The sequence below is a fragment of the Lagopus muta genome, chromosome 3 (genome assembly GCF_023343835.1).
Source record: "Lagopus muta isolate bLagMut1 chromosome 3, bLagMut1 primary, whole genome shotgun sequence".
Lineage (NCBI taxonomy): Eukaryota > Metazoa > Chordata > Aves > Galliformes > Phasianidae > Lagopus > Lagopus muta.
In genome coordinates this window covers 80,011,835-80,038,611 of record NC_064435.1, presented here as the reverse complement: position 1 = coordinate 80,038,611, position 26,777 = coordinate 80,011,835, and the positions used below count along the sequence as shown (strand labels likewise).

Below are 26,777 nucleotides of genomic sequence, written 5' to 3'. Positions count from 1 at the left end.
CACTTCCGTTGCATACGTACCTTAAGGACTATTTAGCATGTAGGAAATCAAACAAAAAACAACCAGCAACAGATCAATGTACATTTTTTTAAATGATCCAAGTTAAACACTTGTAAGAATCTGTACCTATTTGAAAGAAGACCCCTGGGAGAATGTCTGAGGAAAAGCGTATGCCTCGTGTGTTACCAAAGGCACAAAAATGAGTCAGACTTGAGGCTTGTTGTTATACTAGTATTTGAAAATACCTAGCAGATGGTTTACTAGAACTTTCTGCAACAAAGAAAAGGTAGGAATCACTCTCACAAAACAAAATAGCACTCAGAAGATTCATAGATCATAAGTGCTGATACATTGTTTTTCCTCTTCCAAATCAGTGGCATTGATCATCTGTGCTTGATCCACTGATCCATCCCTTGAGACTCGTGCTGTATCACAGTTAAGTAGAAGTGGAGAAAGAGGAAGTAAGAGACTGCAGTAATATCTTCAGAAATGTTAACATTTACTAACAGAACGTTAGGACAAAACTAATAACCACTCCAAAACGTTCGCCGTCTACTCAGTTCTATTTCCCTCTTTTCAAATACTGACCAAAACCTTTCTTCTGAGTGAGTTACACTTCCCTATTTTTATTCAGCAGCACAGTGCCACTGTACCTCACTCTCAGTTGCTGAATATAGCAGTCCCAGCTCATAAACCTAATCAAACACATATTCCAACTCTTCCCTCCTAATATAAACCAATGTTTATGACTCAACTCCTGGTGGTGCTTTGTAACCACCAGACTTTCTCCTCTCCAATACATACAGGATACAATCTCTCCACAACGTCAATGAGAGTTTGGTCATCAACTTTCATGGGATCAGGAATTGACCCATAATGTTTTATAAAACAACAAAAAGGAATGTATTTATGGTTTTATTATTATCCCTACTAAGGAAATAATGAGAAAGGAAGGATTGTACATGGTCTAGTCTATATGCACATATGTTACTTGTATTAATATCAATGGGATTTAAAAGTACATATGGAGAGGATAAGATATATCCCTATGTGTTCAGCCATATGCTTAAGGAAGCTCCCCAAATGCTTGTAAATACGATTATGCTTGCTAACATACTATGTATTTATTTGAACAATGTTAAATCTCTAAGCCCTACTTTCCAGCCCATTAAAGCCTCAAATAATTGTTTATTTCCAGTTTAAAGTTACTCTCTTTTAGCCATTAGAAGGCTGTCTGTAATCACATTTCCATGATATTTGGGGAATTAGAGAATTGATAATAGCTCTCCCATTATCCGAAGGGGCATCTCTGGGAAGAGAAATGCTCAAGATGAACTATATTTTAGTGAGGAATTCTTCCAAAAGATTTTGGGACAGGCCCAAAACATGTTAACTGAAAGGTCTGGAATGCTACTTACACAACAAACATGTGTTCGTGTTGTAGACCTCAGACAACTGTGTTCCTTCTGGAGGCCAAAGCCATGTTTCTGGATAGACTTGCTCTCATTTTCTTTTTGTTTTTGAAGTTTTGGAAACAGGACAAGGGCCTGACCCATTATGCACAGGAGACTTATTCCAAATTTCCCATATAAAAGAAGACATCAGAATTCATCCCACAGTTTATGATTTGGTGCAAGCTGCCTTTAAATGAGACAGCCAAATTATTTATGGAATATCTTATGCATTTAGTAAATCATATTGACATAATTGCAACTAATCATTTTATTTCGCTCATCTGTTTCTTCCTTTCAGCTGAGCCTTGGTAAATGTTTTTGTGAACACTCTGTTATAGCTTTATCAATAGAAAGATGATTGAGATGGTTTACTAGATTACTACTTCAACTAATGTTGAAGTCACAAATATAAAGCAATTTGCATGGAGGCAGAATGAGGATATTTGTCATTCTCTTAGTACACGTGGCACAATATGTACCATCTTACATATAAATGCAGCACAGAATCAAAAGGCAACTTCATAGCCAGCTGCCAAAAATCTCCTTTTAGCTTACTTAGCACAACTCCTTTCGTGTTTACTTTTTTTATATCACCCAGAGCAAAAGTGTATATTGTGGCATCATCATTTCATTTCCTTGTTTTGTTGTTGTTGGGTTTTTTTGACCGCAAACAAGATTTGGGAGCTCAACATTTACTTTATCTTTCAAATCCCAAATTACAATAAAACCCCAGATCAGGTTTTCTTTTTGTCCTACTGAAATACTTCATACTTTGTAAAAACAGAAAAACAAAACTGTTGTCATTTTTTTTAAGCTACATCAATGAATGGTGAAGCCAGATCCGGTTTCCCAGCAAGGCATTATTAAAAGACAGAAATAGACCAATGACCACAGGAAATCTTTAAGCACCAAAATGGGGACAAAAGCCTCCTGGGGAAAAAAACAATATTTCCTACACGGTCATTCATGTCTCCTTGTCATACAATACAGGGGTATTGTTTGTTTGTCTGCTTAAGTAGATGCACAGAATAAAATTAGAAACAACTCCTGACTACGAAAACACTTAAAAGGCTGGATGCAGGCATACATGGCAGAACTGAGATCACAACTACGTTGCGATGCTTCTTTTTTAGGTATAACCAGATCATTTTGATCATTAATATCGCTTTTGATCATTAATATCAACATCATTCTTCCCACATTATATATAACAAAGGCCACCAACCCCCTCCACCAATCCATCCAATCTGTGACTTCAGGTCAGTTTGCATATTGCTGTAGTCTTAATATTGGTCATACAAATTGTGAAAACAGTAGAAGAAATGCTCCAAAATAGAACCAGGTTATTGTTGGTCCCTTCCCCCATGGAATTCAGTAAAGGAATGTAAACCCAAAGATTTATTTTTCTGTTCAGGTCATGCCTGGGGTAGACTTATGCTACTAAACTCCCTAGTCTGAAATCAAGAACAACACAAAGTTAGCAAGTCTTCATAGGCAAAAAAATCCTGTAAGTCCTCTGTGGCTCACGAAGTGAAGTTACAGCAATAAGAGTTATCCTCCCCACAAAGATGATTCAGAACAAGGCATCTGGCCCACAGCTTACCTCAACGTAGTCCCTGGCATGGCCCCAGTCTCTCTTAGCATCCAGATTGCCCAGGCTGAAAGAATCCATCTGTCCGAGGTGAATCTTTGCCACTGATCGGCTAATTTTTCGAGTAACAAAATTAGCTCCTGGAATAGAAATAAAAGGGAGCATCAGCATCACATAGTCACAGTGGCAGATTGGCTACAAGAAACACCTAGCAGCTCTGCTCATTTCATTCTCCTTCATTCTCCATTCATTCCTCCCATACCACCTAGTCCCATGCCATCATTTATTGTTTGAGCAGGCTGAGAAGCTTCCAGTGCAAGTGTCACATTAGCTTCACTTTCACAGCAAACATCTTTCTTTGTGGGACTTCTAAGCATTCCTAATTTGCTGCCTCAGTGTTCAGTCCAGGCATAAAGCCAAAGAAAATCATCTGGAATGTCAGTACTTAAACACAAAATGCAAAAGGTTACATAAAGAAGACAGACATCTTAGGCCACCCTTGGGTTTTTTTGTTGCCATTTAATTTCTTCCGTTTTATTTTTTAAAGGCATCTAAACATATTAGCTTACTAATTTTTTTAAAAAGCATATTAAAAAACAGCGAAGGTTAAACATACTCTGTATTTCTAATAATTTGGGATTCTCTCTTCCTATTTTCATTGACATTATAAAACTGTGATCTCACCTTTTTCAACTGAAGGCTGTACATTATATTTTATCAGACTTCAGTATTTTGTTTGCTATATTTCATTGGAAAAATGCGCCCATTTATGCTCACGACTGAAACTGATTTGTTTTAAAAAATACTTGCTTTTAATTAAATTTGTATCCTCATTTTTAGATTATGACTGCTGTTGCTTTAGAATGCAGTCAGCAGTTTCCTGAAAAGCAGACAAACTTAAATGTAGATGATGAATATAGGCTAAACAAGGCCAATGGCATCTGAATACTAATGGGCCACAAAAATTAAAATTACATGCCTTTTTAATAGCTAAAAAAATATGATTGAGTGATGACAGATGATACCACATCCAACTGGAGAGCAGGAAAGTTAGAGAAACTTGTAAAATGCTCGTAACAAATTTTAAAAGCACAAAGTAGTGCAGCTTGTACATTTAAGGCACGTATGGTAGTTTTTTCATTACAGAACATTTGAAATGTGCATCTGAATATTTTCTATTTATTGTCAAACAACTGTTAGGCTGCTGCAGAATTACTACATAATGAGAATTGTTCCTTTCATGTCTAGAGCATTACAGTTCCTTTTGTATCACTTCACTGTCAAACAAATAAAAAAAAGTGCACTTTTAAGCACAATATTAAACGACACAGGTAAATAATTCAGAGCTTATCATAGGGTTAATACAGAATTTTAATTTTGTCAGTTGTCAAGACTGTCAATTCAATCACTGTCATCAGATACTTAGAATATATCACAGTTTTTTGCTTGTTTTTTGAAGGATTAAAATCATATAATTTCCACATTCCTTGAAAAAAAAAAAACAAAAAAAAAACCCCACTTATATAAAAAGAAATTTTACAAAATAAGAGTGATTTGCAAAAGTTCACTAATAAAAATACACTTGGGAGTCTTTATTAAATCAACGCTTCTCAAAAATTGGTCAAACTGGCAAGATAAAAGCCTAGGCCATTCTTCTCAGCAGGAGAAACACAATTATACCAAAGATAAACCAATGCAAACCACAGGACCAGCACTACAATTCTGCTATTTCAATTTCTGAAAGCAAAGTGCGTTTCCTCAGTTCCTGGTTCGACAGGTTTGCAGCGGGAGTGGAATTCTGGGTGAGAGAATCTCTCTGGTTAGCCTGACTGGCACTTCTCCAATGATTTTATTTTATTTTATTTTATTTTATTTTAAGTTATCAGAGTAATCTTTATACAGATTATTACTAATTTATATAACACAGATTCAATCTATCACATAAACATATTCAGGAGAGCTCTGAAATTCTTAACCTTCTGCAATGACATAATTTCAGTTTTTATTATTATTCTGTGAATAACAATTGGAAGAGAGATTTTTCAATGGGTGAAGTACACGGTCTTATGTTCCAGGCTGCAACTGATTAACAAGCAAACCAGCAGCTTTCAACACTTCATTCCCATTTGCAGTAAAAGCAGTGAGAGTTCTAATCATCATCTGCATTAGAGCGAGTTTCACTGTCAACCTCCACAAATAATGAACATCAGTTTCCATTTTTTATACTTTCTTAGTACAAAAAAGAAGCATAACAGGTAACGAGTGTGTGTGAGGATGATACAACCAACTTAACTTGAAGTGTAGGAAAGTGTAAAAAATATTGCAAAGGGAAAAAGATTCATCTGGCACAAAGCAGTCACCAATAACTGAAGAGAAACTGTCCTTAAAGATCTTAAAAGAAAAGTCAGAATACACCTCCAAATGCACCAGAGTAATGAATGAAAACCTTTATTTACCACCAAGACTCTAGTAAAGGTTCTTGGAAATGCTTCAGCATTGAAGTTGTAGAAGAAAATTATTCTACTGTTCATTTTGTAAAACGTGATCAGAACTTTTCTTATGTAACCAAGGACTGAATGGCACATTCCAAGAGCATTTAAATGACATGGTTCATAAACTAAGTTTAAATACCGATTCTCTTCAAACACAGTATCTTAAAATATCCTATTACATTTCATGTTTGATCACATGCCATTAAATGCATGTCGTAACTAGAAATTTAGCCGACGTCCACTGGAGTCATACAAAATAGTTAAGGCTGTGTCAGCATTTCCACCAAAAAGCCCTCTTCTTGCAATCAGGCTATAAAGTCTTCCTTTGGCAAGATGGGAATGGTTTGGGAATGATTCTATTGAAAGATCTATGTGGATTTCTACAGTTATCTTTATATAACTGAAGACAAATCTTTGTATTAACATCTCTCTTCCTCAGGAGATATTGAAGATTTAATTTTAATATTGAAACTACACAAACGTTTTCCTCCACAGAACAGAAAGCTAGTACAGGTAAGAGTATCAGCAGAGCTGCTGCTATGTCAAACACTCCATCCTTAAGGTTGAATTTCATCAGGTATAGAGGGTGCATCAGCTACAAGGCCATTAGCTATTGCAGCTGTGTAAGGCCTACATTCTTAATGCTACCAGCATCACCATATTGCATAAAAACCAGCTTTGGCTGGTAGGGAAGAGAGAGAGGTCAGAGTCCTACATTTGTCTCCTAGCTTTGTACTGCTTCTTCAGCTCTAAGAGGCTTTGGAAAACACACCTCTCTGCTTGCCCAGTGGAATGAATGTGGAGAGAAGAATCTCTATTAAATGCACGATGCATTTTGACTTACTCACTTATTCATAATATGTGAGGGTGGTGTTGTTCAGGGAGCTCACTATCCTACACTGTCCTAGAGACCAAGAGTCATTCTTACTCCATCAGAAGGGCTATGCATGCACTGACTGTCTTGTGTAGCTATCCTAGTTATCTAGGCAGACAACACTTGCAAACCACTACGGGCCAAACCATGTGCTTTCATGTTACTACCAACACCAACAGTGCTGGAAATACTGTAGTGTCACAGCAGAGGTCTGGCCAGACATGGCAAGAGTTTCTTTGGCAAGTCCTCATATTTCAGCAGTTCCTTGGTTGAGGACTGCCTTTCAAGAGTTTACATTTTAAAAAAAGGCCTTAAACCTGAATTTTCATGATTTTAACAGCACTTTCAGCCCTGGGCATTAGTTCAGATTTGTTTTGAAAACCCAAGCCCTCCCTCTGAGATCATCAGCATTCCAACAGAAACCATAAGGCCTGATTTATAACTCTGTTTACCTTAGTCACCATTCTAAACAAGGAATCCTCATTAGGAAGACCTGATCTGTACAACACATACCCAGACAGAAAATGATTACAGGAACAATATTGCAATAGGAAGTACAAACCAATAGCTTGAGCTCTGCGATCCAGGCCTGTTGCCTGCTTGGCCACCTGGTTCAGGGCAGCTCATCCCTCTGAGAAGGATGCTGCATATACCTGGCAAAGACATGGTTTCAAAAACTGGAAAAACACGTAAAACCAATGCTTCAGGTTGTACACTCTCAATATACCTACAGTTTCAAAGTTGGATACCCTGAGAGAAAAAAACAGTGCACCCCATTGTTTTCATCAGCCCTTCCTGCATTATCAGCAAATTGGTGTTTTTATCAAGATTCATGGGTTTATAGCAAGTAACGAAACAGACGAAGCAGTGTGATGAGCTTCTGTTATAGAAACTGTTTTTGTTTGTTTTTCCAACAACCATTATTTTCCAATCTCTCAAAGCTACAGATGAAAGTCAACACATGGTGAATAATGGTCTTAGAAAGATTGCTGTCCCTGTATAAAACTAGTTATATCTCACTGAAGAAATATCCATCTTAATTCACATCACAGATAACAGACAATGTAATATTGTTCAACAGCAACTTTAATCAGCTGAGATGCAGTACTGTTCTATTTGAGTTTCCATAACAACTTTTTCTGTTTTGCATGAAATATGACAAAAAGTTTTCTGTCTTTAAAAATGCTGGCACAAGAAAAGGGGGATTTTTCACCCCTCTCAGATTCTACAGTTCTGTCATAAATTCTAGTGGAAGTCCAACATGTTCAAACACTGTGTACCCAGTGCTTCTAACCCAGGGGAGCATATATCTTTTAGCATATATGTTGTCAATGATACATTTAATGAGATAATTAAAATAACTTGATTGCCTGAAAATCCATGCTGCTCATAATTTCCATTCTATTAGAAGTTTTCCCAGTTTTTCTGGGGAAAGAAATCCAGAGTCTCCATTAGCTTATACTGATGAAAATCAGCACAAAAACTCCAAAGTCAGTGGAGTTATGTTAATGTAAGCCAGACAAAAAATCAAGTTACACATCTTTGAAGCTTCCAGTTTGAGAGATTTAAATGGAATTTTCAACTGTATCTTAATTGAAACAACTGATAAAGCAGCTGCTTAATACATGTTAGACACAAACAAAAGCCTTTGAATTGTTAATCATCTCTCATTTTACAATAGCAAGTTGTTCTTCTCATAATAAAAAATACACAAATTAGAAACATCCCTGTTTGGAAACAAAGGAAACATCAATTCTAATGGTGATTTTTTCCTTTCCAGATCTGCATACTATCCTACTAATTTCACACTTGAATATGGCTACGTTGGGATGAGCTTGCCAAAAAGTCCACAATCAGATTTCTGCAAAACGAAATATATGTGAAATGAGGGCAAAATGATTCATAAGTAACTCATAGTAAACTCATGTACTGCATGGGAAACATCTTCCTGACCTGAGTAATAAGTCATTTTATTTCCTGAAACAATAGTGAGATACAGTGCTTTAATCCTTACATTTTAATCCTATATAGCATAGCTGGAAATATGCTTCATCATAATGTCTCGAATCTCCTTCTCCATCCCTTAAAACTGTAGTAATATCTTATAATAGTAGGTTTCTTATATTTATAATACATATATAAAGAGTAGAGTATCTGACACATTTTCAGTTTATGTAATGCTAACTGTCTTCCAATAAACATGTGGATCTCTGAATAGGTAAGAATAATTTACTTATATTTACTTATAATTTAATTATCAATAGGCCTCTTTCTACAAGGTATTTTTTATCTGTCCCCCAGGAATTAATCACGTAACAATAAAATTAACAGATCGCAAATTGAAAGCAACTGTACAGCAACACGAGAGAAAATTCTTCCTCCTTATCAAAGGATTCCAATTTAGTATTCCATTAAAATGTGTTACGTCAATAAAATGGTACTCATTCAATTAAATAACAAAGACATCCACTTAAATAACATTTCAATAGACAATTTTAACTTTCCAATGCCAAAAGCAAAGTATGCTAATTTAAGGAAAAAAAAATCTGTTTGGCCCTATTTCCCATTTGCACCATCCTTTTTCAACTAGAAGCCCTTTCACAATGGCAAGTGCACTTTTTTTTTTTTTTTTAGCATGCTTATAGGAGATTGAAGCAGATAGGTAAACGTGCACAGGTAAGATAAATCAGCAGCAGGAAGGTGACAAAATAATGGCATGGCATACACCCTGTTCTTCCAACATAAGAGCATACTGAAGACATTTGGATTGATGAGCACAACAGCTCATGTGAACTTGGCACAGAGGCAACTGAAATCAACAGTTTTCCTAATTGGAGGGGAAAGTGAGAGTGGGAGACACTTTGTGAGGAATGACAAAGTATAGAAATGGGGAGGGAATGTAGAAAGACGACTTTCCTTTTTCCTGGGGGAAAGAAAGATAGCATGAAGCCTACCTGAAGGGACAACTAGCAGCACTGTAACAGAGAGGCATGGAAATGGGGCAACAGATGTACCAGTGGCCATGAAAACTAGGAATCAGAAGTGCTGTTTGCCACTAGGTCTCACCACAGCAATCTACATTCCTTAGTGATTTAGTGCAGCTAACCATCCACACTGGGATTTGTCAGCACAGCTTTAAAATCTCTCACAACTGTTTTGCATACAAATAGATACACATTTCCACCTCTGTACAGAACAATGACAGGATGATTTCAATGAATATACAACAGCAGTTCTCTAATGTCGCTGCAAAAAAAACAATAACAACAAACCCACAAACATTTAATTAACAGTCAGTCTGTTAAGACTGATAGACTGCTGCTATTAGATTTCACATTAAAAATGATCTTATTCAGGACTAAATACACACACTGGATCTATCTGATGGTCTTGTTAAAAGGACACACCGACAAACCTGCAATAATAGCTGGACACAGAACTGTTATTTTAGTATATTTCCTCTATATAATTTTTCTTAAATTAAAATATTTTCCCTTCAGGAACTGTACACCGAACAGGAAAAGGTGAGGCATCAAAGATTCTTATAAAGGAAAAACCAAACATTAATACTGAAAACAATATGTAAAAGTGTTATTCCTGTTCCCAAGTTTATGCTCTTAATGGCACTTACATAAACAGAGCAGCGTTTCGCTTACAGAAAACTTAACCTTTTGCTCCAAACTATTCCCTTTGATTTCTTAAACACAGTTCCTATACCCTGTTTTTTGAAACAAAAGCAAAAGTATTTAGCCACTCTGATTTGTTCAACACTCACTTAAGATGTATTTTTTAAATTGTGCATGAGATATTTTTGAATTAAAGCAATAAATACAAGATGCTGCAGTTAGATGAGTTCTTGCATGCATGAGCTGTGGGTTAGCACAAATGTGCTTGCCCATCAGCACAGCCTCTTTATACTGTTTAGGTATGCATAAACAATTGGAGTTAAGCATATGCTTTGCTGATCTAGGGCTGCAATAGCAAGAAATGGTTGCAATCAAAAGAAAAATCTGGCATTTGTACAAAGTAGAAATATCATGCAGTCTAAGGCAATGAGCACAAAAGCGGACTCTAACTCAGCTTGTTAAATAACTAGAGAAGTTTGGACGTCTGTGGCCCAGCAACTAGTAGCATGTCAAGAAAAGTGCTGTTTGATGGCTCAAGCTGAGACATTCAGCCTTCACTCTAGCACTCCCTTGAGAACAAGCAAGCAAGGCTTTTCATCCTACCTGGTGACACATGACTGACTAATAGAGTTTCTCAGACCTTCTGACCTTTGAGGGACTACGTCTGGTTGGTCCCTCAGTCTCTCCAGGTGGCTAGGACATTAGTTTGTGGTAGGTCACTGTATGATCAAGACTTTGCACAGGTCTTCTGTGTCCTTCTATACAACCTCATTAGTGCCAATTTTTAATGTGCAAATTTTTGAGTGTAAAATGTGTAATTTCATTTAATTTCATCTTTCATGCACTTCTACTAAAGACAAAAGAGAGTGTAAAAAGAGCTAGCCTTAAAAACAGTCACAGTGGCATGCAACTTTGCTGAGTCAGTACTTATGTATCTTCTTTCTTACATAAAATCAAGGTGTTCCTAAATCCATGTACTTCCTTTTTGAGCTCAATTGTTCAACCTTTCTTTCTTTCTTAAGAACTTTCTTCTGAACAGCTTTGTGACAGTGCTAATCTTCAAGGCACCCCATGGGAAGCCCTTAGTACATTATTTAGTAAATGCATCTCAGTTGTCATAAACCACCCTTTGCTCCAGGAGTCCTGGAGCAGCCAAGACAGGGCCCTGAAATGCTTGAACTCTTATCACTGGAGAGTTGGAAGGATCTAGAGGCAAAGAGCTCACTAAGGAGTAACAAGGGACTAGGGAGAGCTGGAGAGGAGGAGAAAGAGAAATCTTGGCTTCTGCAAATACAGGAAGCACAGTTTTTTCTAGTACTAGAACAGGGCACATACAATGCAAGGCACTACATTTCCTTCCATCTTCTGTGTTATGAGTAATTGGATTCTCAGCTTGGGTGCTATGAGAAGTACATCTCTCACATTGCTGATGATCCCAAGAATTCCCTCTATAAATCAACTGATTGTCTGCCATTACCATTATGAGGATGAGTTGCTGCTCCAACTACAGATAAGCTTTCAGCCTCAAAACAGACTCAACAAGTGAACAGATGGCTCTGGCACATGAATCCAAAATACTCTTCAAGATGTGATAGGCAGAGTGCAGTCAATCTCATGTGCTACTAGCAATACCAGAAAGGCTCTCGGTGCTTTCAGCTCACTCTATCTGCCCCAGCTGTCTCAATTTCCTCAGCTCTGTTTCTACACAGGAACAAGTAGGGTGCTGAGAACAGAGCAGGACAACACGAGAAGTCATGGTCTTGGATAAAACCAAAATGACAATCTTCAAAAGCAGTATTTTAACAACAAATCTCCTTGAAATGCACTTCAAAGTAATTATGCAGAAAGAACACCCAAAACCTTAAAGAAAACCTGCAAACCTAACAGGGTGAGAGTGAAAAGGAAGTGCAGAGACAAGTTGATGAGATATCGGGAAGAGTGAAAGCCAACAAAGACAGCACGGCCCTTCTGTTCCCGAAAAACTTGGGCATGTTTGGCCAAGCTGTGTTGACCTCCTGTATTCAGAGAGCCAATAAAAACATTATTTCACCTAGCTGTAGCTGCTGCCAGTTGCCTTAACGTGCCATAAAAAGTTACATCCTTATGTCAGAGCAGGCCACAATCACTCTCGGGGGACCATGGAGTTAAGCAAGGGTGCTTCCACACCCAACCCTGCTCTGAAAACGTGGCTAGGCAGGGGGGCAGCTCTCCCACAGGAGGTTGCATAAAAGCTGCTGGTTGCAAGCAAACCCCCTCTGGGACAAATGCCGGGAATGAAGCTCATTTTCATTTTAAAGTGAAAAAGGCAGTGTGGTGAATAAATAGACACTGTATTTACTGAGAAAAAAAAATCCCTTGAACACAGGAATCCAGTAAAATTATAGCAGTTGTATAAAACATACATGCATTTCAATGAACATTCTCTTTTTCTGACATTGTCACTGAAACTGAATCCCATACTTGCATTCTTTCCAAGTGGGAATAATGTTTGTTTAGTGTAATTAATACTTGAATTAAATAAAGATAAATATGCAGCTACATATACAGACAGCCAGTTTTCTACTAAGATGAATTGCTGCAGTCTCACTGAAGTCAGATTTCTTAAGTTTACAAAGAAGAATCCAAGGTTACACATTCTACCATAAGTATGTCCAATTACTACCAACACTTTCACACGAAACTCTGAAGCAAAGCAGAAACGAACTGTACAAAACATTTGGAAAGTAATTAAATGGCAAAAAAGAACATCTAAACAAAATGTCCATTCCGCACAGCTCAACTTTTCACGTTCACTACTGTTTTAATATCAGTATTTTAAGAACACTTCTTCCTTTGTAGTTTCTCAAAATTCATTGTTATCCTGTTTTTGTGATATTTCCCATTTAAGTCAGTTTAGACTTCCTCTAGGAACAGAAGAGGCAGTCAGATCACCTGCTGTTCTGAGATGCTTACAATACTTAAGCACAATGGGGTGAAACCAGGACAGAAAGTTAGCCCAATTCTGAATTTCCTGGCTTTGTATTATTAGTGGGACCTTTCACATAGCTTTAGCATCCACATAGGTAGCTGTGCATGGTCTCTGAAGTTCACACATGTACATACACACGCTCTGTGCTCGTTCAGGAAGAAAGCTGTAGATTCTAGCACTGAAGTTGGGGCTCCCTGTGCCAGTGTTATTACTGAATGCACAGTGATACAGTTTCATTACATATCTCTAGATTAATTAGATGTTGTATTTTTTCCCCCCAGTAAGATTGCTCCCTATGCAGAGGATTGATTTGATCTGGGAGCAAAACCTTGAGAGGAATGAGGCAGAAGTTCTAACAAAATCTGAAGCTCAGCAAAGGTAAAGAACCATAGAAAAAGATGGATTCACTGTTCAGTTTAATTAATGCTGCTATGGAAAAAAGGATTTATACTTGAGCTTCTTTGGCCAATTCAGAAAAGCTACTCACCAATTCACTAGGTTCTTAGTTAATCACTGGATTAAAGAAAAACAAATAATTTACGGGAACTTCACAAAGCTAAGTAACAAAGCTAAGTATCTTGACACTTGTGAAAGAATCAGAGAAGCATCCTGAATAAGTCAAAATAGTCATTCTTAGTGCACAGATTGAAGAGCATATTCCATGGATGGAGCACTGAGTATATCTGTTGTCAAAGAAATCCTTTCTTGCACTCTGCTTCGCAATTATCAAACATGCAGTCATTCAGGCAAGCACGATTCATTTTGTGCAAGGAATAAGGAAGAAGGGACTTGGGGGCGGGCGGGGGGGAGTGTTTGCTCTATCAGATTACAAAGGCACGAGCATGAATTAGTTCTCTGGAGGCACCCTTCATTCACTCATTACACAATTTTTGAGCTAATCAAGTTTGCAATGTTCTTCCCTCTCTGTAGTTTTCAGGATGTGTTCATATTGACCTCATCGCTTATGTCTTTGGATGGTGAGGAAACCTAACTTCTGTGGCCAAAGCACAACCTTCTTAAATTTCCAGCTGCGGTCTAGAACCCGGTTTCAAAACTGTATAAAACAGAATTTCATATGGCTCCCAAGTGCACACTGAGGAGTTGGCCTCCCAAAGGGCAGTTCAGAGCGCCCCAAGGAATAGGGATGGAAATCACTGAAATTTAACCCTGAACCCGACATGAACTCAGGGATTGGGACTGCATATTTTCCACTGTCCTACCATCTGCTGCTTCACTGCACACCGTAATCTTTGGCAACCCCACTGAGAGCTGCCTGGGCTATGGCTCTGTTCAGACAGGGTGTAGAAAGAAAAGACACTGAGAATGTCATGGCTGGCTGACCAGACTACTGAGATCAGAGAGATTATGCCTCATTTGCTCACCAAGCCCTGCCAAAAGCAACACCATTTAACTGCAGGTACTCAAAACCCAACAGGCATGTTTAAAGGAATTCTAGGCTTAAAAAGGAGACCATTCATAATGTGCATTTGTTGGGATAATGTAGCTGCCACCTTTTGGCAATTATTTGCGATAATTTTTAAAGAATGCAGTGCTGAGTATTTCAAGTAAAAGTGATATCTGATGGAAAGTACCATACCTGATTTACAGATCAGATAGACCTGGAAGATGACTCAGGTAGGAATAGACAAAGGCGATTTAGCAGCCCAGCAAGCAGAGACAGAGAGAAAATACAACTGTTATTTTAGCCTGTTTATCTCCAGGCTGTGAAATGCTGCTCAGTATGGAAGTGTGAGAGTTTGGTACTTAGATGCATAACCCTCATATGTCATTTCATGACAAGGGACCTCCCCTGAGCCAGAGCAAAATCCACATTTGTTCCCCAGAGCACCTTCATGGGCTCTGAATGAAGCAGGCAAAGAATCAGCTCTCAAAAACTCTGACTTCCCCTGACCACATTCTTCTGGACACAGGCCTTAGCCCTCTCACTGATTAAGTACCTCATCCATAGAATTTACTATTTTAAAATGATGACTGCCAAAGCTAGGGAATATTTTATAAGTTGTCTCATAACTGCTATTGAACATTTCTAAGAACAACTGCAGGAAAGTTACTGTAGGAATTGCAATTACCAAAGGAGGTGGAATCAAATAATGCTGACACCAACCGTGTGTTATTAAGGTATCTTCCTCCATCCCCTCTGCTCCTGACAGCAGCACTAGAAATGGAGATGTAATTATATATGTGCCTACAACAATGTCCTGCCCCATTCAAGTACTGCCCTCCTTACTCAAATACTGATCTTGGAAAGGAGGGTGCATTGTCTCACATCTGCTTGGGAAAACAGTCAAAAGTACTTCAGTAAGACAAGCTCCTCTTGTGGCTGCAGAGCTATGGTTGGCAGATGTTATGGTTGATGAATGTTCCTCTAATTGCAAAGGGATACTACCAAATTGTCCTCTGACTTGTAATAGACAGCCGCTGTCACCCTCTTCTTCTTCCCTGCTGCTCTACTGCCTCCACTCTGTCTGCCTCACAGGGAGATCGGAAAAGAAAAAGAAAAAGCCACATAAGAGAAGAGGAACAGACATCACTTTCCCAGCTCCAGCTGTGTTGGAGCCAACAGACTCTGTTGTTTTGATGATTCCTGGACTCGTAAGTCTCATTTCATCCCTGCTTGACAGAAGTGCAAAGCCGAGGTGAGAAGGGCTTGCAGACTTACAGAGGGAACATCTGAAATCCTTAAGCTGTTTCCTCCTAGAAAGGGCCTTTCTCTCTCAAGGCTGGAATCAAAACATCTCCACTTCAACCTCGTGTTAGTAGGCTCTGCACCTCTCTAACCCTTGTGGGTTGTAAAGGGGTTTTTGCTGGCGCTAAGCTTTGTAAGTAAAAGGCAAGGCAGAAGCCATTCGCATAAACTGGTAAGGCAAAGAGATCAAATTTGCTTTTTGCAGTATTTTTCTTTCTTTGTGAACACATACCTTGAAAAGAAAACACTCGAAGCAAAAAGCTTCCCATTAATATTCTCAGCTTAAACTGCTTCTTTTCTAGGCTCTGCTCCTGTTCTCTGTCTTGACTCATAGTCTCAGTGACAAAGAAGCAGCCAGGCAGAGCCATTTCATAAAACGTACTAAATGAAGCAACTTTTAATAATAACACAGGCTGGCAAGTAGCCATGTTAAAGAAGGAAAGACCCAGCAAGAATGTCCTGCAGCACAGAAGTCTCTGTTGTTCTCATTACTGCAAACGAAGAAAATCTCTTTAATACTTTTGATTCAAATGATCATTTGACAGAAATGACGGTCAAGACAAATGGCTGTACAACAAGGCAAATGGATTTCCTACCGCTACAATATCTTACTTGGCTCCCATGACACAATTTCTCTGTTATTCTCCCTTGCCATGGTAAAGTAAACTTGCAGGCTACCCAGAAAACAGATTAGTATAATCAGCCCTTTATAAATTATATCCCTTCACTCAAGGAAAGCAAATAACTTTGCCTCCTCTATAATAACTGTTTCTAATACTTCATTTATTCTTTAAATTGTTTATAAAACACTTCAACAGAGGTCAAGACGAAAGGGCAACAATAATTGTAGATTAAGGAGACTCTCTAAGTATTTTGCACCTGTGAGTAAACACTTGGGCAATTGTTATGATACAAGATGGATACACTAAAATAAAATTCAGTTCTATTTATGACTTTCTCGAACACACGTGTTATTTCATCTGAGAGAGATCCCTCATCTTTTCCACAGCTAATTTACATTCAAATTGAAGCAGCTGTATAGCTGCTTTCAGTCACATGCTTCAGGCAAATAACAATAGATTTATCCACGGTCTCCTATGGAAGAAACCTAAAGGAATAGTGAGCAGACCTAGTGGAGACCTTCTCATGAAGTCTTCTCTTGAAGAGAGAAAGAAGAGGCTTTCCTGCTCAGCAACAGACTATTTCTGTTTTCCTGAAGTTGTGTGCAGAAACAGCAAGAACAGCTTCAGCCATTTGATAGAAGTCCATGTAGTCTGACAAGCTGCTTCAAAAACTGGCAACATAGAATTAATTCTTTGGAAAGAAACACATGTGCAAAATCCCCTCTGCTCTGCAGAATACCTTTACTGGTATTCTCTTTTTGGTTTCAGAGATTTGAGTCTGCATGGCTTTTGATGAATTTTCACAAATTTCTTTCGTTGCTTTTTGGATCTTTTTGACATCTGCAAAATCCTGTTGTAACAAACTGCTCCCATCACAAACAAACCATAAAGCCAAATCCTTTGTTTGCTTTGAGTCTGTGATTTGGCAAGATGAGAACGGGGGACCAGCACATGAAACGATGAGAGAGAGCAATCATTTCTCATCCACCTTCTCCCAGCCACTTCAAGTTGCTTGTTCACACTTGTAACACACTCTCGCTTGTTCTTCCCATGCCCATGCACAGCACTGGCAGTGACCCTGGCAATATTTGGGAAAAGGGTGCTGTATAAGCTCTCTACAACATAATCTCCTGAGCTGCTGAGTGTCACAACTGCGCAGATTCCTAATGAGGCTGAACTGTTGATTATCAAATAACACCAATCAATTTCATCCACACCTTGTAAGTACATATGGATTAAATTATATTAAAACTTTAATCCTCGACTCATTTGTTTCTTTTAAAATGTTTAAACCAGAACACATCAGAAACAAAACTGATTTCTTAGCCAAGCTTCAGCATAGCCCAGAATAGGCTGTTAAATAAACCGCTCACGTCCCCTAATATCTCACCCACCAATGAAAAGAAAGAACACAACCCAAGTCACTGAACAAGAAAAAACAATCAAATTGTGAGCTATTATGCAGAAACAATAAACTTAAACACGACCAAAATATTTGCTGAGGGATATAAAGTAGCCAGCACTATAGGCGTATCAGCTTACTAAGAATGAAGTTAAATTCTTAAGTTATTCTCAAGAGTTTCAGTGGAATTCAGTAAACAGTATTTTATTCATCACAAAGTATTCTCTTTACCCAGCTTATATGATGACAAGGTTATAAAAATGCAGGTTCAAGTTTCAGATTTTTATGTTGCCCCCCTTTCCTCTTTTTTCCTTGGTAAATACCCACATTTCCCTGATCTTCTCATAGGCATGTTGTCACGTGGATTCAGATACAGACACAAGCTCTCTCCAAACTACTTCAACCTCATACCAAACCAATACAGATTATTTTCACGTTTTAATCCTAGTAAGATCTTTCTCCTTCTATCAATACGTTCCCTGATTCTACTTGTTAGCCAAACACTGCAGCACTGTACTATTGCATTGCATGTCAGCCAGGAGGTATGCTACAGCCCAATAAAGCAGCTTACCCAGGCAGAGTGAAGTGCACAAGGTAGCTAAGTGGTTCCAAAGTATAAAAAGGCTGCTTGTTTCTTTTTTTCCTCAAACAGAACCAAAATATAAAATCAATTTATTTTTTCTAAAATGAGAATTTAATCTGATCTGCCATGTGAAGCCTTTGCAGAATCTAATTCAGAGCCAAACAAAACAGAAAATATGGGGGCTGCTCCGAAAGTAACGCTTCCTAATTTATGATGTAAGCCCACCACCATCAGAGGCAGATGTTGGTGGTATGGCAGTAGAGGTTGAACCTTCCCACCAGTATTCCATTACCGTCTGTGTTGCCGTGTGACAGAGGGCAGCAGAGGGGCGGTCTGACAGAATGGTGTCTGACACAGAAGTGCATATGAAGCAAAGGTGTGTCACTGAATTCTTCCATGCAGAAAAAACAGCACCCACTGTCATTCATCAACGCTGCTGAACGTTGATGAAGACCAAACAGTGGTTGTGAGCACAGTGAGGCGGTAGGCGGTGCTTTTCAGCAGTGGTGACAGCAAAGTGAAAGATGGCCGTGCAGATTTTTACGAGCGCAGCATGCAAACTCTTGCTCATTACTGGTGAAAATGCAGAGCTAATGGTGGTGACTGTTGAAAGATTTGTGTTTTGTAACTGAGAATTTCCTCTAACAAATGGTGTTACTGTGCTCTTTGTATCTGATAGAATCATAGAAAGATCATGCATCTCCAACCCCCCTGCCACACACAGGGCCACCAACCTCCCCATTCAATACTACACCAGGCTGCCCAGGGCCCCATCCAACCTGGCCTTGAACACCTCCAGGGATGGGGCATCCACAACCTCTCTGGGCAGTCTGTTCCAGCACCTCACCACTCCCTGTGAAGAACCTCCCCCTGATATCCAACCTACATCTTCCCTCCTTCAACTTAAAACCATTTTCCCTTGTACTGATAGAATCATACCATGACTTATGTTGAAAACAAAGCAGAAAAAAACATCTTGTAAAAATCTCTTGCATTTTCCATAGAAATAAATAAGAGGCATTACTTTCAGAGCAATCTACATACTTTCTGATTACTGACTCAGAATTATTGTTTACAATGAAATTGCCAGAGGAAGTTCCCTTTCTCATATGATAAAATATATTCAGCATAGCAGTTCTTCCCACAAACATTATTTTAGAGTAAAAGGAAAAGAAGGGTAAGCAAATATTTCCAGGTAAGCACCACAGACATCATTACAGTTGACTTGCTCTCCTTTTAGAAGCATAGAATTATCGTGTCCTCTCAACAATATTTCTTAATGTTATGTTTCTCCCTTTAAAGAATTCTATAAAGTGCCCAACCTTTCAATATACATGCCCTAGTGCTTTGAAAAATCTGAATGCTCTCACTGTCATTAAAAAGCAGGTTTGAAAATTTGACCAGTGTGATTGAGCTCTTATTCACTTACCGGTAATAGCCTTCTATTTAATAACAATAGAATGAGACTTAAGAGTCAGAGCCCGTAAGGATCAAGGTAAGTGTCTTAAGGACTGTGGCTACAACATTCTCTGTAGTAAAAGGCAAAAACATTCAAAAAGAACTTACTGTATCATGTGGCTGCATAAGCACTTCTTTCCGGATAGGTTAAAGAATATTAAGAGGTATTTGCCTTAATCCACTTAAAGTAGGGGATAAGGAGAAGAAAAAAAAGAGAAAAAGAAGAAGGTGAAGATGTTGTGGAAAGAAGGAGATGTGGCAGTTTCACAGAGGAATAGTGTAGTTACAGGAGCCTGGTTCAAACACCGTCAAGAAACAGAAACTGAGGATTCTTGAGGGAAGCACATTTGGAAATCAAACATTTATTTTAACCTGGATTACTTTGAAGCAGCAAGATAAATAAAATGACGCACCATCAAATGACAAAAGCCTACTCTTGTATGTAAAAAAAAAAATCCAGATAAATTAGCAGATGTTCATGAAAGTTTTAAGTTGAAACAAAAGTATATTACAGGAAAGCTCACACAGATGCTAATGAAATATACATCTGATCTAAAAATTTAATTATGGCAAGTGATGTTAAATCCTGTGTCTCAAAACTGTTTTCATAAAAATAGTGCAGATGTGGAAAAAGTGAAATCCAAAGTCATGAGATTGCAATGGAGATGCCACTCTCTGTGATCGTAATAATTCTACAGTAAATGTATACAGTAGATGTGAAAGAAAACAACAGTTACTTAGAAAATTTACTTGCTAAATATATAAAATAAGTGAAGAACGTTTCTGCAAATTCTTAAAAGTAACGCTAAATAGCTCGTTAGTATCCCTCCAAGCCTTATATTTTTTAGAGTTCTTATTCAGAGTAACTTCAGGTTCATAATTTTATGATTAAATTAAATTTGCATAGCCTCCTGGAATAATGTTTCAGATTTTCTTATAAGGGATTGTTTCATAAATTGGTTGGATGGGGAAACTCTACCCTAAATTCTTTTGAGAGCCACAGATGTCGAAAGACGTTGAGGGAAAAACGCACTAAGTACTAGTCAAGACAGAAACATAAATCATAAAAGAGCTGCAGTTAGAGAAAACTTACAAACCCCAGATTATGCCATCTTCACTTCAAGAACAAAGATTAAATAAACAGGTATCCAAGCTGATGCTAGTGTCCTAATGTTTTCCCTTCTAATTTTAGAGGAAAAGCACGCTTTAAAATGTGTTAAAACTCTGATTTTTTTTTTCCTTCAATGCTAAGATTTCTGTATTAAATATTAAGCCACTTAAGTTTGAGTGAACCTTCATGTACGTTATCTCTCTTAACAATACACACAGCCTAATTCTTTTTGTTTTCTTTTATTTGTTCTGGCTTTTCTGCAAATTTTACTAATTATTACACACTAATTATTTAATCAGATTTTCATGTACAGGCAACCATTTGCACGCATCGTTCACATACTCACACACATAATTTTGGAAAGAATGAATTAACATTCCCTGATGACTCTGTTCCTCCAGGAGTGTTGATGCCTGGTTATCACTGTCTATAAATGTGAAGGTAAACCAGATGATGTCACCCCACCAAACCCACAAGGAACCTGCAGAACCGAAGTGACAGCACATGCCTCACTTGCAAGTAAACCAAAGTTGTGCAATAACTGCTGCACACTAATGAACTCATACTCAGAATTGCATAATCCCATGATTTCAAAACAAAGAGCTTATTTTTATAAGTACAATTTATGATCATGATATCATTAAGGGGCACAAGTAAAAATTTAATAATGACCTGTTATTCGTTGTTTAGTTTTTTGACCCTATTTTGTCAATAGGTCTTGGATTCACCAGCATGACAAAAACCACTGCCAGTTTTTTAGCAATACCAGCACATGCAATTACAGAAGCAAGCAGCAAAGGCAGCATTTGCCTATAGCTGTTATTAGATGAAATGAAGCTTTCAAGTTCACAGCCTGAGTCATTGCTACACCAGCCTTGTTCTAAATTTTTGTTACATGGTTTGTGGAGCCAAAAGTATCTTATTACTAATTTTGCTAGTGATACAAATTGTAGTGATGTGCAGTACAATTTTATGTGAAACTCAAAAATATTTAAAGAAAAATCTGTATTATTTGTTTTAGATGCCCATTTTACTTGTTAATAATAATTCACAGTAGTCACCTTCTACCCCAGATGCATGACAAGTATTTGATTCTCACCAACTCTAAGTGACTTTAGTTTCTAGCTTCTTTCACAACAGATGTATTCAGGATTGAATTGTATTGATTGATTGATAGTGGAGCATGTTTAGGAGGAAAACAGCTGAAGAGATTAAACTAATTTAGATTAAGTAATAAAACCTGACCTTCCTTGGGCTGAGGTGATTCACACTATTACCTAGAAAATGCTGTGTAACAGAAAAGTTTTATAGCCCAGGACACAAAGCTGCACACCTTCCTGCTATTCAGAAAAGGAGAATTACACTGCTTGGTTTTAGACCTCACAGAGGACAGAGTTTTTATCCATGGTACCTCAGTGACTACTGCAATAGAGCCTGACAACAGATAACACTCCTGGCACTAGTCTAGCCTCTTCTCCAATCAAACATCAGAAGGCTTCTGTTACCTACTATGCTCCCAACGACACACCTCATCAAAATCAATTTAAAAACTTGAGAATAGGAAGAAACATTTCTGCTGTAAAACATGTCAGAATTAGCAATTACTGGCCTGATTTTTAATGACAAATGCATGCAATAATTTACATCTAATTTATACAACTGAAGACAGCAGAGGAAAGGAGCATTTACAAACTGAAGTGCCTAGTATGGTCTCTAGATTGATTTTGCTCAAGATTCAAAGGTTGGCCCTAACCTGCTCGCTGCCCTCAAATAATGTAGTTTACCTTCCTATGATACTACCATAAAAACCCATTAGATGATGAATGCCATCAGACTCAACATCTGACTACAAGTGTAGTTCCCATTTATGTGCTCATTTTGTATTTGTTTTTAATGAATCCTGAAGGTTTTGCTGAGGAATAACCAGATGACCTTTTCCTTCATTATTGGGCATTTTTGCCTAATAACTTTAACAAAGGTAAAGAAAAAAAAGAGAAATAACTTTGTAATTCATATAGTTTCAAAAATCTTGCTACAAGTCTGTGCATTAGTGAAGCCACTGAAGATGAGACACATGCTCTGACCCCTCCATTTCCCACTGCTGACTTCCAGATCTTCCATAACATTGTATTCTAGAGGTCAGTTTGTATTTTGTAAGATGAAGGCAAGTCTTCAAACACTCAGTTCAAGAAACTAACGCTGACATCAGATCATATAACATGAGCAATATTAACAATTACATTGCAAGGTTTTCTAGATTTAGTAGTTTCAATATTTTGTAAATTGGGTGGATGCTCTGCTTTTTTTTTTCTTTTTTTCTGAGATTACACACAAAAAATTATATCAATCATGGGAAACAGCAAAAAGTGTAATCTACTTTCTTCCTAACACAGAATAAGCCACAAGGGAACACATGATTTAATGACAAGAAGATGCATCTGATAAGATAATAATTTGCTCAAGGAGAGATTTAGGTTGCAAATGCAGCTGTTCCAAGAAGTTAAACCCACAGGCAAGAAATTACTTAGTCTTTGTGAGTGCTATATTCAGAACTATTTAGATAAAGTGGTAATAGACCCCAGGAAAGTACATCAGATAAGGAAGCATAGAACCAAAGGTTCTCCAATAGTGGAAAGGGAAAAAAAAAAAAAAATTAAGAAATCAGAAAGATTTCCACAAACCATTGTTTCCAAAACTGAATCAAAAAGATTTCAATAATTAGACTGCTCAACACAGAATCTTCTTTTAACAGTGACTCACTTGAGAAAAATGTATAAATATAACATAATTCAGTTCATATACATGAGTGTTTAGTTTCCATTTGGGACAAGTTCCACGGCACTGACCTGAACTACTACATGGATGTCCAAAGGCAAGCACATGCAGAAACATTCACAGCTTTCAGTTCCTGTATCAGAAGTCTGGCACAGCTTTCAAAACACCTAAGCTCACAGAGGGAAGCCCACTCATCTTTTGGCATTATTTCTTTGCCCTCATGTATGAATTTTTACCAGAATTCATGACTAAGATGATTTATTAGCAACACAAAAATCAGAAAGACTCAAAAATCTGCATACTGTGACATGCTCTGATCTGTAGTATCTAGATAGACAGCACCATGTCGACATCAGAAGAATTAACTGAATTCACTTACTTTGTAATGTCACCTATTTTTCAAAGGAAAACACACACACCTAGCTAAAATAGCAGAGTTACTACCCGGAAGTCTTCTCTTATTATGGACAATACTACTGCAAATTCACGTGTACACGCAGACAGACTCTAAGGCCCATATTTATCCCCACTGAAGTTTGACTGCAAGTGTTGATAAGGGAACACCTGCATGGATCACTTAGCAGGATCAGTCTCACAGCAGGGAGAAAAAGCCAGTAAGAATGCATGTCTTCAGGACACTGCATGCTTTCTCTGTTGAAACATGCAGACTAAAAAGCATGAAATGATCTTGGCTGATGCGCAGCACACAACTGTCTGAATAATTGCTTTTACATTGGCCATGGTACCTTGCCATCAAGTTTTCAATATGCTAAGCAGACGTTCCTTGATAATACTAGCCAGCCTGCATTCTTCTCCTCTAGCAAGGAATCAGAGAGAGAGAAGCAGCACTCCGCTGACTTCTGCTATTCAAATGTGCTTGTGGGTTGGAAAGTTTTAGACTAAATTAAATAAATAAAGATAAATAAGTCTGCATTGAAAATTTTACACGTTTGCATCTTTCACTGGCCTAAACTTACAAATAAAGGACCAGCAGAAGTCCTTTGTATTTTCAGAAGTGCTAGGTTGCCTAAGCCCCTCTTGCACAGAACATTTGTAAGGACACCAGCAATTAGTTTCCTCAATGAAAAAATGAGAAACGGAAATCTGACAGATGTTGGGCACATCTTTTTATAGGAGATGCAGAAGAGCAGCTGTTACTGCAGGGATTGTAGGGATTTCTTGTGAAAGTTGGTAGCAGATGTCACCATCTGCTACTGCCCTCTCTGTTAAATAGAGGCAAAAAGGAGACTGAAAACTTGTTAAAAAGAGAAAAAAAAACAGGTAACAACAAAAAAATTCAAGACACTCAAGTATATTTACAGCAAGCGGTAGAACTCCTTACCGCACTCCCTCCTAGCAAAACTGCAATCCAGTTGCACAATAAAGGCAAAGAACACTCCCCATTCTCTTCAAATCATGATTTCTTTTCATTTTAATCTTTCTACATGTACTTTGACAACCTTCAGCCTGCAATCTAACACCTAGCCATTTCCTTTCTGGCTGAAAGTGATCATAGAAATGAGCGGTTGCATCCTTTCCCTCTGGGTATACAGTAAGGGTCTGATGACAACTGCTTTACCAGAGCTGGTATCAGACAAACAAAAATTTCCTACACAATGATCTACACAATTATGTCATGTGTGGAGGCAAAGTATTTAGTACTTACAGAAAAAAAAAAAAAATCCAGCAAAAAGAAAACAAAACTTGTGTTGCATTGTGTCAGGAAACATGCTGTACATGTTTGTACATCTTGGCAGATAACGATCAGATGAGGCAAGCAATGAAGTGGTTAACCAAATCGGAGAGTTATCTCAGACATCCAAAGGCACATCTTGTAAACCTGAGAAAACTATACAGAGAACTGAGGAGCAGAAAAAGTAAGGGCTTGTCTGGGAAGAAACAAATGACACTGTCAACAGGTAGTTAGCTTTCTTACTCATAAAAAATGGCATCAGTGAGATCCACAGCCCAACGAAAGAATAGGAATCTTTCCAATGGTATAAAGAAGAGTTGGATCATGCCCCAGCTTTCCAGAAAACTAGACTTGCTAATTGCCTCACTCTTTCGCTGTCAAAACCGTCATCTCACTGAACTGAAATACCTTTTCAATATTGCTATAGGGCAGACATTTCTACACTGGTAACACTGGAAGCCACATTCAACCACCAACAGAAACTCGCTGATCACAAGCTTCCCCATTTGGTATTCCACAATGTTATTAAAGAAAAAAAAGAAGAACAAAAAAGCAACCCTACAATACTATGTGTCCAGATCTCTGTACATCACCCCCTGGAGCCTGGAAAGTCACAACTTTGGAATTAGCACTCTGAAACGTGATAGAAAAACCACTCTGTTATGGCAGTTGCACAAGATTACTGTGAAGAGACCATTCAGATTCATTCTAACGTACATCTCCCTGCTTTATCTGTGAAGACTTTTTAGGTTTTGTCTTGTATGTTTAGCTTTGGAAACATATACCATTTTGTAGCTTACTTGCACTGTAAAGAGCATTTTGCTTTTCAGATGACGTCATGTTTAGACAATAAATAAGCCTCAGAAATAGAAAAGGCCATTCTCCTTTGGCATGCCATAAATCAGGAATCACTTGAGCCATACCTGGTATACGAGTGATAAAAGTAAGAGAGAAAACCAGCTTTAGCAAGGTTTATTGCTGTAACCAGTCTTTTCCCAGCACCGGGGAATTATGCTTACCTCACATTACCAAGCCATCACGTGAAATACTACTCTCAGCCAGTATAAATCAACACGGCCCAGTTCACTTCAACACAATCATACTGATTTGTGTGAGCTAAAGAACATGTACCAGTCAAAAAGTGACTATTTGTTGTTATACCTACTGCCTCTCATTTCCTAAAGAAAAAAAAATAAAAAGGAAAATACTACACAGCCACTTGTTCTACTTCACATGAGATTTTAGATAATGTTGTCTGTTGTTACACATGCATGCAATTCTTGAGCAGGGACTCGTTGGTGCATTTTGATAATGCTATACTGCTATACTGCTATTCCCCAAATTAAGATGAAAGGTGCAGACAGAGGGTCAAGCAACCTGGAACTTATTGGTGCTTTTTATTTTTTATTTTTTTCTATAA

At 38.0% G+C, this 26,777-nt stretch overlaps 1 protein-coding gene across 2 annotated transcripts in view; it reads right to left on the bottom strand.

Annotated features, from left to right (window-relative positions):
* Nucleotides 1–26,777, bottom strand: part of GMDS (GDP-mannose 4,6-dehydratase) — a 389,475-nt gene that overhangs the window by 217,119 nt on the left and 145,579 nt on the right. For both annotated transcript variants that reach the window (XM_048939102.1, XM_048939103.1), the window contains exon 7: nt 3,058–3,185. In XM_048939102.1, the coding sequence (XP_048795059.1) occupies nt 3,058–3,185 (128 nt within the window). The remainder of the gene's footprint in view (nt 1–3,057; nt 3,186–26,777) is intronic.